We start from the raw sequence: 12,362 nt of genomic DNA on the forward strand, positions 1-12,362 counted from the left end.
TGATTGATTGAAATGGTCTAGGGTCTCCTGCTTGAGCAGGGGGGTGGACTAGAAGACCTCCAAGGTCCCTTCCAGCTCTATTCAGGATCGAGGAGATCCAGGTTCGTGTGCCCTCTCCGGCAGGGATGCTCTCTGGACCTCCCTCTCCACCCGGCCTACATCTCAGGGCTGTTGTGTGGATAAAGCAGCTCTGCACAAACGCACATTTAAAAAGCTGCCCTCCGGTGGCGAATTTGGGAACTGCAGACTCTGGTAAAAAATAAGGCTGGGAAATAAATGCTCATTTTGGCACTGCAGCTTGTATATTATACACAAACACATAGTATGTAATTCTAGTGGTGAATGTAGGGACAGTGTATATGGGGAGAAGTGCCTAAATTCTAATGGTTAACTTGATTACTCTTAAGAAAGAACAACAGAAGGCATATTATACGTATGCATGTCAATGCCAAAGGATTCCAATTTGACAACATTAATATTAAAAGCTAATGGCGCTTTTTGGATGTAGATATAAGGTCCTTCTAAAAATGGACCCATCTCTGCCTTTTCAGTTTTGCACACTTTTATCTTGCGAGCCGGTAAAGTATAAAAGAATCCAGATTCCTTCAGCTTTTTAAAATCTCTATTTGATTTTTTTTTTTTTTTTTGGCCATGTAATTGGCTAGTTTAAATGTAAGCTAAAATATAGATTATATAGATTTTAAAAAAAGCTTTTCAGGACATTTCAATACAAGCATCTCACACACTCACACACATACACTCACACACAAAAAAAAAAACCCTGGGGAGGGAGGGAGGGAGGGGAAAAAAGAGGAAAATCAAACCTTTTTTGCCATCACAAATATTGCATTAAATTCAAGAAGCACAGACACGCCCGCACGCACGTGGAGTGAGTGATAGCTGCTTTCTTTTTCAGTCACAAAAGCACAATATAAATACAGAGGTGTGTGTGCGCGCGCGTGTGAGAGAGAGAGAACTCATTTTTTCTTCCCTGTGGTAATAAAAATACATTCTTTACAATTAAAATTGTAACTAGTGCAAGTCCTTTTCCAGCCGCTGCTGCTGAAGCTCACCCCCTCCAGCTCCCTCTTGGGGATCATCAGGAGGGTTTGAGGGGAACTTCGTACTTGAAGATCACGCTGAAGATCTTCCCACCCAGTCGATCGGCCAGCCAAGAATTTTTGAGCACGGCCAGCTTCAGGCTCTCACACCTGAGCTTGGCGTGGTAGTTGGTGTGGATAGCCCGGCCCATCCCTTCGATGATCACCAGGTCGGTCTTCCGCTCTCGGACCAAGTTAGCCAGGCCCTTGTCCAGACGGCTGTGAAAATCGAGAGGATGAGGATTAAATTACGGCCGTTGGCTCATCTGTGGTTTAATGGATCGGGATCCATTAAGAGATCCCTTAAATAAAGACCTCGCTCCCACCAGTGATAGCTGCCCTTGGTTCATTTTAAACCCTTGATTTTAAACCCGCCTGGAATTGGGGATGTCTAATTTAATGAAGAAAAGGACAAGGGGGGGACATATAATAATAATAAAGTTGGAAGGGACCTTGGAGGTCATCTAGTCCAACCCCGTTCAGGCAGGAAACCCATTTCAGACAAATGGCTGCCCTTAAAAACTTCCAGTGTTGGAGCATTCACCACTTCTGGAGGCAGGTTGTTCCACTGGTTAATTGTTCTAACTGTCAGGAAGTTTCTCTTAGTTCTAGGTTGATAGCAGTGTTCCAATATCTCAGGGGCTGCCACAAAAAAGAGGGGTGGTGGTCAACCTATTATCCAAAGCCCCCAAAGAAGGCAGGACAAGAAGCAATGGATGGAAGCTAATCAAGGAGAGAAGCAACCTGGAACTAAGGAGAAACTTCCTGACAGTTGGAAAAATTAACCAGTGCAACTCCTTGGCTCCAGAAGTGTTGAATGCTCCAACACTGGAGGTTTTTAAGAAGAGACTGGACAGCCCTTTGTCTGAAATGGTATAGGGTTTTCTGCCTGAGCAGGGGGTTGGACTAGATGACCTCCAAGCTCCCTTCCAGCTTTATTATTATTATTATTACCTATTTTATAATGATATAGCTTAGTAGGTGGGTACAGCCCTGTAAAAGTAGGCAGCATCAGCACCGCTACCCCCTATAAGGTTCTTTTTAAAGGTTTTATAATAAACAACTGCAAATTGAAGAAGCTGGAGTTGCCAATTTATCGAATACGACTTCGTAGGATCTTTGAAAAAAGGAGATTGACAGAGCAGGGTTGGCAGGCTTTTGAGCTTCTGGGCTCTGGGTCTGTTCAGTCGTTTCCAAACAATGCAGAAGGCCTCAGTTGCGTCCGTGCCAAAGGATGGGTTTTTCGCACTTGGCTCATTTTAAATGCGCTTTTAATGGGCAAAGAAGAGCCAGCCGTGCCCTCTGGCGACTTAATTTGGAGGCAGGCACTTACAGAAGGAAAGGTGGAGGGATTGGGGGCAAAAAAACCCCAAAAGGCTGCAGTTATAGCTAAACCAAGATAACAACGTATTGTTTTCAAATTTCTTTGTCAAATGAACCAGATAATTTCTCTTGGGAAAGGCATCACGTTAGGAGGGGGAAGAGGCCACAAGCGCCTGCCAGGAAAAAATTCAAATCCCAGAATTCCCTAGCCAGCAAAGCCGCAGTAAGGAATTCGGGGGCCGAGTTTACTTTCAGGCTGCGAAAGTCAACCATTCGTGCTTAAAATCCGTTCATTTTGGCCCCATCCCCACCCAGGACCAAAACCAAAAAACCAAAAACCAGGCACCGACTCTTATGTTTATTGATAATTTTACAACGACTGGGACGGTGACAAACCTGAGATCCAAGCAGGGCGAACTGGAGCCGGTCTGGACCAAAAGGAGCCGCTCTTCCTTCAGGGCAGACCTAAAGAGAGAGAGGGGGTGTGGGGGGGGGGGCAAAAGCTCAGCCCGTGGGAGAAACGTCCAGCGAAGTTGCCCAGCATCAGAGCAACCTTGCAAACAGAGTTGGCTTAGCAAAGATGGGAGGATCACGGTTAAGAGGCAAACAGGGAGACACACTTCAGCTGTGCGGTTTTCCCACAGCCAATTTTAGCAGAGCCCTTGAGGAAATGTATAAGTACATTTGCAAGTATAAAGCAAACGCTGCTTTATACTTGATCAAACCAAAGTTGCATATCTGGTTCTCCATATTTTGCTTTCTTTCATCTATATCTATATATTTCTATCTATCATCTATCTGTGGGTCTGTCATCTATCTATCTATCTATCTATCTATCTATCTATCTATCTATCTATCCATCCATCCATCCATCCATCCATCCATCCATCCATCCATCCATCCATCCATCCATCCATCTATCTGTCTATCCCTATCTACCTATCATCTATCACTTATCTCATCTATCTACATATCTTTCCTTTCCTGTGCCCAAAGCAAAACTTGGCTTCTTCCATGTCCACCAATCCTTACCGAATAACATCATCCATAGCCGCAATCTTCTCCACCACAAGTAAGGATTCGTTATACGTGACGTCATTCAGAGCGGGACCTGAATTGCAAGCCAAAATAACCTGGTATTGCAAAGGAGAGGGAGAGAGAGAGAGGGAGAGGGAGAGAAAGAGAGGAAGAGAGAGAGAGAGAGGGACGGAGAGGGAGAGGAAGCAAAGGACATTTTGGATCAGCACTCTATACGACATACAGGGATGTTTGATTCACTTTTAAATTGGAACTGAAATATATTCTGACACATTTGCACTCAGGTTTCCCTCGGGGACTTTGGAGCGAGGAACACCGACACCATTTTGGGGGACAAGCTAAATTCTCAGGCCAGTGAGAATTTCTTTGATCTTGGCTTGTGAGGCAAGAAGACCACCAAATACAACTGATACTACTGTTGGGGTGGGGGGAAGAGTTGGTTGGTCCAGAAATGAAAAAGGGGGTCTCATCTTCACTACTACTATCTGGAAAAAGTTGGCAAGACAGAGCTGGCACTCCAAGAAGAATTTATACAATCTAGAAACTGCCTTGCCTGTTGCTTTTTTTGGGGGGGACCAACTTGTTAACTCACTGGCAGATAATCAACATTTGGTTTATATCAATTGATAACTGAGGGCTTTAAGGGGTGCCTGTCTCTTCCTCCTGTGGCAGACCCCCATTTAAAGTTAGCAGAGCTCCCGTCACAGCTGCAGGAGAGGACAAAGTTGTGGGTTTTGTGTTGCCAGCTTCGAGGGTGGAAGAGACAGGGTTGATAAGGAAAAAAACCTCTTTCTCTTTCCAAGTCATGATTTTAACCGGCATCTTCCGTGGAACTAAGTTTATTTTTATTTGCTGCTAGCAAGTTGGTTAAAAACTCATTCAAGGTAAAACGTGCTATTTCCACTCATTGTTGTTTTTTTTAGGTGGGATTAAACAATATCATCTCCCCCCCCCCCNCCCCCCGGGCCTTCCACCTTAAGATGCCAGAATATTACTGACCTCCGTGCCCCTACAGAGCAATTCCCTAATAAAAGGGAAGACGCCTAAGATGATATCAATTCCACTGTTATCTGCAAAAATTAAGGCACATTTATGAGCTGGGGCCTGCGAAAGGAAAAAGAGACGCATCAGAGAACTCGGGAGGCCAGTCGGGCTCTTCACATTCGGCCACGGATCACCCGGTGGCCTCTTTTTCAAGTCAAGCTACGCTGCCCGGAGAAAGCCAAACTCTGGGGAGGCAGGACGAAGGGACCCAAAACCACCCCTTCAAAAAAAGAAAAGAAAAGGAAAAAAAAGAGAGGGTAATATTTCAGTCCCCTGGAATTTCTGGACTATTCTTGAATTTTTCAAGGAAACTCTACAAGGTCCCCTTTTTTGTCACGTGAGACGAGGGTGGGAATAAGTGGGAAGTCTTGACAATTAGACCAAACAGTTCCTTGGGGGGTGGGGTGGGGTGTCACCCTCTTCTTAAACAAGAGCCCCCCATTTTGATGCTCTGTCCCAATGTCCACTCATGGAGTGGGACAGCAGAGACAATGTGCAAAACACCTGTGGGCCAAGCCCAGTTCAACCTCGTTTCTCTAACAGAAACTAACTTGGTTCGGTCCGGAAAGTCAGTCTTTTAAGAGACAAGAGTCTTGTGGTGTGTTAAAAAAGTAGCCCAGTGTGTTTCTGAACCTCAGCAACTTTGAGAAGGGGGGGGGACTTCAACTCCCAGAATTCCCCAGCCAGCCATGAATTCTGGGAGTTGAAGACACCCCACCCCATCTCAAAGTTGCCAAGGTTCAGAAACACTGGGCTAGCCAATAGGTTTTCCGCTCCCGTTCAAAAGGATGGAACTTGAGAGATAATTTCCTATATTTCCTATATTCCTCCCCTTTCTCCCCCCTCCGCCCCAGCAGCCCCCCCAGCCCCCCCCAAAATGGCGGTGGAAGGACGGTCTGTGCGTACCTTGAGCCGTTCCACCCATTCGCTGTACGAATCCACGAGCCAAGGACGCTCTGGGTGTCAGGAAGGGGAAAAGGGGAAGAGAAAAAAAAAAAGAGAGAGAGAAAATTACACGATCAGTTGTCAGAAGAACTCAGAATTTGCCATTTCCTAGAGAAAAAAAACAGCACATTGAGAAGACCAGGACATCCAGCTAAAGAAAAGAGTAGATTTTAGAAAAGTAAAACATATACACTTTGCAGAACAGCGCAAAGGCTCGACCTGATTGGGACAGGGGTGCCCCTACTCTACCCTCTTAACTCCAGGGGTCCTCCACCTTGGCCACTTTAAGGCTTGTGGACTTCAACTCCCAGAATTCCTCAGCCAGCTTGCTGAGTGGCCACGGTTGAGGACCCCTGCTCGACTCAACGTCCAGAGATCAAGCAAGATTCTCCAGAGAGGCCTGGAGAAGCGACAACAGCACTGAAAAAAAAGCGACTTTTCGCGCTTACGGCCTTTTTTGCAGCATCCCCCCCTCTCCCCCAGGGTATGTGATCCAAATTCAGGCACCTGGCAACCTGCTTCGTATTTATGACGGCTGCAGCGTCCCCCGGGGGTGGGTGGGAGATCACGCGATCCCCTTTTGCAAGCTCCCAGCCAAATGGGGGCAAAACTCAACCGATCCAAACGACTCGCTGAGCGACGGAAATTCCTGCGGTCGCCAGCCGAGGACTACCTATCTTAAAAGGGGCTCTTGAGCTCACGTTTCCCCTCTCTCCCAGTTACCTTGCAATTTTTCCTTCGCTTCTCCGAATCCGAACTGGGGCTCCGTTTCCAGGACGCTGGCGGTGGGGGAAACGCCGGAGGAAGAGAGAGAAAAAAAGAGAGAAAGAAAGAGAAAGAGAGAGAGAGAGAGAAAGGACAGCAAACAGGTAAGGAAACCAGGCAGGGCAGCAACACATTTCCTGCTAGTGTTCTGTGGAAATTAAAAGAAGCCCATTGGGATTCCCTGGGTCCCTTTGCAGAGATCTCGCCAGAAAAGATCCCCAAGGGATCAGAATAAATGTAAGATTTCTGAAGGGCAAAACAGAGGCTCCATCCCATGCCAGCCTCTCTCCTCTGTGTGGCAGGGGTGGGGAAGGGCCCCTTTGAGGTTCAAAAGCAGGTATTTCCAACGTCAAGGGCTGGGTGCAGATGGTCCTCTACTTACAACACTGGTTTAGTGACCGTGTTACAACGGCACTGGCAAAAAAAGGGACCTAGGACCCTTTTTCACACCGGCAGCATCCCCATCGCCACAGGATCAAAATTCTGTTTAGGGGGGGGGGGGGGTTGGACTAGAACAGTGTTTCTCAACCTTGACCATTTTAAGGCATATGGACTTCAACTCCCAGAATTCCACAGCCAGCATTGCTGGCTGTGGAATTCTGGGAGTTGAAGTCCACATGCCTTAAAATGGTCAAGGTTGAGAAACACTGGACTAGAAGACCTCAAAGGTCTTCCAACTCTATTATTGTTATTGTTCTTGGCTCATATTGACGACGGTCGCGGTGTCCCCGGGGCCGTGTGATCCCCTTCTGATTTTCCTCCCCCCCCAGCCCACCCCCAAATCCCAAGACCTACTCCGAGACGGCTTTGGCCCCCCAGTCGAAGACGTTTCCAGCCAGGAGACCCTTCACCAGGGCAAACTGCCTCTCCTCCCAGCCGAGGGAATCCAGGGACTCGATCACCCCCTGGTAACACCGCAGGGCGATGCCGTTTTCTTTCTGCTTTATCTGCGAGAGAGAGAAGGGGGGGGAGAGAAACACAAGGCAAGCTCAGAGGGGAAGGGGGATTCCTGGCCCAGGCCCTGGCTGCTGGGATGGTCTTTCGAAACCTAGTTTAATCAGGATTTGGGGTGAGGGCTGGAGGTTCCAGGTCACTCGGAGGATCCAGGGTTATTGGGCTCCAGGTTGAGAGGAAATGTAAGAGGAGGGAGGAGAGTGCATGGACCCCGGGGACAGAGAGGTTAGAGCTTCCCACTTGCTCTGGCAGCGGGTGCCCAATGTTTTCTGCTCCTCCGTTCTTTTTTTATCTGCTGAGCTCCGGCGCATCAAATACATTGGATGCCCCTAGTAGTCCTGCTTTTCTATTCTGAGTGTCACGGAGGGAGTGCAGAGTGCACAATCTCCCCTCTGGATTCTGGAGAGTCTTCCCCAGTTGCAACTTGAGCTACGGGAGACAGAATAAATTCATTCCCCTTCCTTCCTTCCTTCCTTCCTTCCTTCCTTCCTTCCTTCCTTCCTTCCTTCCTTCTTCCCTCCCTCCCTCTCACCTTCCTTCCTTCTTTCCTTCCTTCCTTCCTTCCTCCCTCTCCTTCCTTCCTTCCTTCCTTCCTCCCTCACCTTCCTTCTTTCCTTCCTTCCTCCCTCTGCTTCCTTCCTTCCTTCCTCCCTCCCTCCCTCACCTTCCTTCTTTCCTTCCTTCCTCCCTCTGCTTCCTTCCTTCCTCCCTCACCTTCCTTCCTTCCTCCCTCTCCTTCCTTCCTTTCTCCCTCCCTCACCTTCCTTCTTTCCTTCCTTCCTCCCTCCCTCTCCTTCCTTCCTTCCATCCCTCCTTCCTTCCCTTCCTCCCTCTCCCCTTCCCTCCCTCCCCTTTCTTCTATCATTTCCCTCCCTCCCTCCTTCTTCTCTCCCTCTAGCCCTCCTGCCTCTTCTTCCATCTTCTTTCTCCTTTCCCCCGCTTTCCTATCTTTCTATCTTCCTCCCTGTCTTCCTTCCTTCTTTCCCCTTCTTTCTCTTTCTCCTTCCTTCCTTCCCCAAGGGGATGGGGTTGGGGAAGCAGCACTGGGTCACGGCTCAAAAGATACGGGATCGCACTCCAGGGCAGCGAGGAGGAGGAGGAGGAGAAGGAGGAGGAGGAGGAGGAGGAGGAGGAGGCCTTACCTTGGAGTAGGGATCAGGGAAGTTAAATTCGTTCAAACAGTGTTCCCTTGTATCCAATAAACTTCTAACGGTTAGGGTGCCGTATGCGCTGAGAAGGAAAAAAGGAGGAGAAAAGAGTCAGTTATACTCTGGGGTGGGGGGGGGGAAAGGGTCTTCTGCCTTTTAAACCCACCCCTGGCTAATTTATAGCCATTTTTGCTCCCTCCCTAGCTCTGGCCAGGATTTACATAGCAAGAAAGATGATTATCACAAACTTGAGGCCTTTTTCACTTTGGCTTCTCCCATTTTCTGGGATTCCCTGTTTATTTACACAACCGGCCTGCTTTTTCTCTACGGCACGTTCTTGCTTTAAATTAATGGAAGGCCAGCTAGGAAGAGTTTGCTTGTGGCTCCTGAACCAGCAGCTGGCAGAACACGTGAAGATGGAAAAGAACTAGGGAATTGCTAAATAGGATGATTCTCCCACACACACACACACACAAAAAAAGGCCCAGCCCCAACTCACAACGGCTGCTGTCGGAGTGTTTGGAGCTTGTCCCAGTACTTGTGTCGGAATTTCTCGGCTCGCTCGGCCGCGTCGACCGAATCGGGCTGGCTGGCTGCGGCTCGTTTGGCAACCTGGCCGGGGAACGAGAGAGAGAGAGAAGGAAAAACTTTTAATATAAGGGGCCGAATTGAGTGGGTGGTCTCCGAGGCCATCTGGAAGAGGGGGAGGCCAAATTTCTACAACCCCCCCCAAATCCCTGGAAAGGCTGCCCACAAAGGAACGAAATCTGATCTTTTCTGTGCAAAAGTGTTGAAGTCCTGGTCGAGTTTTCCACTAAACTTTATTTCTCCCTCGCATGAACCCCGGGTGATTTGGGCTACCCTCAGAATCATAGACCTGGAAGGGACCTTGGAGGTCTTCTAGTCCAGCCCTGCCTTGCCCAAGAAAGGAGGCTTTATTGCACTCCAGATCTTTTTCCTGAAGATCTCCACGGCTGGTTGGGGAACTCTGGGAATTGAAGTCCGCCCATCTTCAAGAGGCCGGGGTTGAGAAACACCTCTAGCCTGAATTTTGTGCTCTTAAACTAGGGGTCTTCAAACTTGGCCCTTTGATGACTTGTGGCTGAGGAATTCTGGGAACTGAAGTCCACAAGTCATCAAAGGGCCAAGTTTGAAGACCCCTGTCTTAAACGGATCAGAAAATGTAAGATATATTCCCCGATTCTCCTTCCAGCTGCCCTAAAACATGCAAGCTGGGGAACGGTCTAAGAAAGGAGATGGGAGCGTTAAAAGGGGTGCACTTCCTCATGACCCCATCCTCACCCCCACAACGGGTCCTTACCCCATCCAAGGCCTCCTCAAAGCACGAGAGCCAATACTGCCGGGCCAGGACGTCGTCGGTGAGATCCACGGTGTCTGCGACGTAAGTGGAGGGATCCTGCAGCAAGGGGAGATTCACCAGCATTCCCTCCAGACGGTCCATTTCCAACATGTCGAACTGGGTGGGGTGGGGTGGGGGTGGGAGAGAATGCAGTGTGAGCAGGATGGTCAAAGATAGATAGATAGATAGATAGATAGATAGATAGATAGATAGATAGATAGATAGATAGATAGATAGATAGATAGATAGATAGATAGATAGATAGATAGATAGATAGATAGATAGATAGATATAGATAGATAGATAGATAGATAGATAGATAGATAGATAGATAGATAGATAGATAGATAGATAGATAGATAGATAGATANCCTTCCTTCTTTCCTTCCTTCCTCCCTCTCCTTCCTTCCTTCCTCCCTCCCTCACCTTCCTTCTTTCCTTCTTTCCTCCCTCCCTCCTTCCTTCCTTCCATCCCTCCTTCCTTCCCTTCCTCCCTCTCCCCTTCCCTCCCTCCCCTTTCTTCTATCATTTCCCTCCCTCCCTCCTTTTTCTCTCCCTCTAGCCCTCCTGCCTCTTCTTCCATCTTCTTTCTCCTTTTTCCCCCTTTCCTATCTTTCTATCTTCCTCCCTGTCTTCCTTCCTTCCCCTTCTTTCTCTTTCTCCTTCCTTCCTTCCTTCCCCAAGGGGATGGGGTTGGGGAAGCAGCACTGGGTCACGGCTCAAAAGATACGGGACCGCACTCCAGGGCAGCGAGGAGGAGGAGGAGGAGGAGGAGGAGGAGGCGGCCTTACCTTGGAGTAGGGATCAGGGAAGTTAAATTCGTTCAAACAGTGTTCCCTTGTATCCAATAAACTTCTAACGGTTAGGGTGCCGTATGCGCTGAGAAGGAAAAAAGGAGGAGAAAAGAGTCAGTTATACTCTGGGGTGGGGAGGGAAAAGGGTCTTCTGCCTTTTAAACCCACCCCTGGCTAATTTATAGCCATTTTTGCTCCCTCCCTAGCTCTGGCCAGGATTTACATAGCAAGAAAGATGATTATCACAAACTTGAGGCCTTTTTCACTTTGGCTTCTCCATTTTCTGGGATTCCCTGTTTATTTACACAACCGGCCTGCTTTTTCTCTACGGCACGTTCTTGCATTAAATTAATGGAAGGCCAGCTAGGAAGAGTTGGCTTGTGGCTCCTGAACCAGCAGCTGGCAGAACACGTGAAGATGGAAAAGAACTAGGGAATTGCTAAATAGGATGATCCTCCCACACACACACACACACAAAAAGGCCCAGCCCCAACTCACAACGGCTGCTGTCGGAGTGTTTGGAGCTTGTCCCAGTACTTGTGTCGGAATTTCTCGGCTCGCTCGGCCGCGTCGACCGAATCGGGCTGGCTGGCTGCGGCTCGTTTGGCAACCTGGCCGGGGAACGAGAGAGAGAGAAGGAAAAACTTTTAATATAAGGGGCTGAATTGAGTGGGTGGTCTCCGAGGCCATCTGGAAGAGGGGGAGGCCAAATTTCTACAACCCCCCCCAAATCCCTGGAAAGGCTGCCCACAAAGGAACGAAATCTGATCTTCTCTGTGCAAAAGTGTTGAAGTCCTGGTCGAGTTTTCCACTAAACTTTATTTCTCCCTCGCATGAACCCTGGGTGATTTGGGCTACCCTTAGAATCATAGACCCGGAAGGGACCCTGAAGGTCTTCTAGTCCAGCCCTGCCTTGCCCAAAAAAGGAGGCTTTATTGCACTCCAGATCTTTTTCCTGAAGATCTCCACGGCTGGTTGGGGAACTCTGGGAATTGAAGTCCGCCCATCTTCAAGAGGCCGGGGTTGAGAAACACCTCTAGCCTGAATTTTGTGGTCTTAAACTAGGGGTCTTCAAACTTGGCCCTTTGATGACTTGTGGCTGAGGAATTCTGGGAGTTGAAGTCCACAAGTCACCAAAGGGCCAAGTTTGAAGACCCCTGTCTTAAACGGATCAGAAAATGTAGGATACATTCCCCGATTCTCCTTCCGGCTGCCCTAAAACATGCAAGCTGGGGAACGGTCTAAGAAAGGAGATGGGAGCGTTAAAAGGGGTGCACTTCCTCATGACCCCATCCTCAGCCCCACAACGGGTCCTTACCCCATCCAAGGCCTCCTCAAAGCACGAGAGCCAATACTGCCGGGCCAGGACGTCGTCGGTGAGATCCACGGTGTCTGCGACGTAAGTGGAGGGATCCTGCAGCAAGGGGAGATTCACCAGCATTCCCTCCAGACGGTCCATTTCCAACATGTCGAACTGGGTGGGGGTGGGAGAGAATGCAGTGTGAGCAGGATGGTCAAAGATAGATAGATAGATAGATAGATAGATAGATAGATAGATAGATAGATAGATAGATAGATAGATAGATAGATAGATAGATAGATAGATAGATAGATAGATAGATAGATGTAGATGATGATGGATGGATGGAGAGATGATGGATGGATGATAGATAGATAGATAGATAGATGATAGATAGATAGATAGATAGATAGATAGATAGATAGATAGATAGATAGATAGATGATGATTTTTTTTATTAATTTAATTTCTATACCGCCCTTCTCCCGCAGGACTCAGGGCGGTGCACAGCATATTAAAACAGATACACATATCAATAAAAATAAAAAATAAAAATAAAAACCCCTCTAAAACCAAATTAAAAACCAAATA

General features: G+C 48.1%; 1 protein-coding gene across 1 annotated transcript in view; it reads right to left on the reverse strand.

Moving 5' to 3' along the window:
• Positions 1 to 1,000: 1,000 nt before the first annotated feature.
• Positions 1,001 to 12,362, reverse strand: part of PANK4 (pantothenate kinase 4) — a 23,891-nt gene continuing 12,529 nt past the window's right edge. The window contains exons 10-19 of the mRNA XM_015823056.1: positions 11,790 to 11,945; positions 10,970 to 11,082; positions 10,469 to 10,556; positions 7,011 to 7,162; positions 6,174 to 6,229; positions 5,412 to 5,461; positions 4,461 to 4,565; positions 3,456 to 3,556; positions 2,820 to 2,888; positions 1,001 to 1,319 (exon numbers count right to left, since the gene is read on the reverse strand). Coding sequence (XP_015678542.1) covers positions 1,100 to 1,319; positions 2,820 to 2,888; positions 3,456 to 3,556; positions 4,461 to 4,565; positions 5,412 to 5,461; positions 6,174 to 6,229; positions 7,011 to 7,162; positions 10,469 to 10,556; positions 10,970 to 11,082; positions 11,790 to 11,945 — 1,110 coding nt within the window. The 3' untranslated portion in view covers positions 1,001 to 1,099. The remainder of the gene's footprint in view (positions 1,320 to 2,819; positions 2,889 to 3,455; positions 3,557 to 4,460; positions 4,566 to 5,411; positions 5,462 to 6,173; positions 6,230 to 7,010; positions 7,163 to 10,468; positions 10,557 to 10,969; positions 11,083 to 11,789; positions 11,946 to 12,362) is intronic.

The sequence above is a fragment of the Protobothrops mucrosquamatus genome, unplaced genomic scaffold (genome assembly GCF_001527695.2).
Source record: "Protobothrops mucrosquamatus isolate PMUCROS unplaced genomic scaffold, P.Mucros_1.0 scaffold1755, whole genome shotgun sequence".
NCBI classification, from domain to species: Eukaryota; Metazoa; Chordata; class Lepidosauria; order Squamata; family Viperidae; genus Protobothrops; species Protobothrops mucrosquamatus.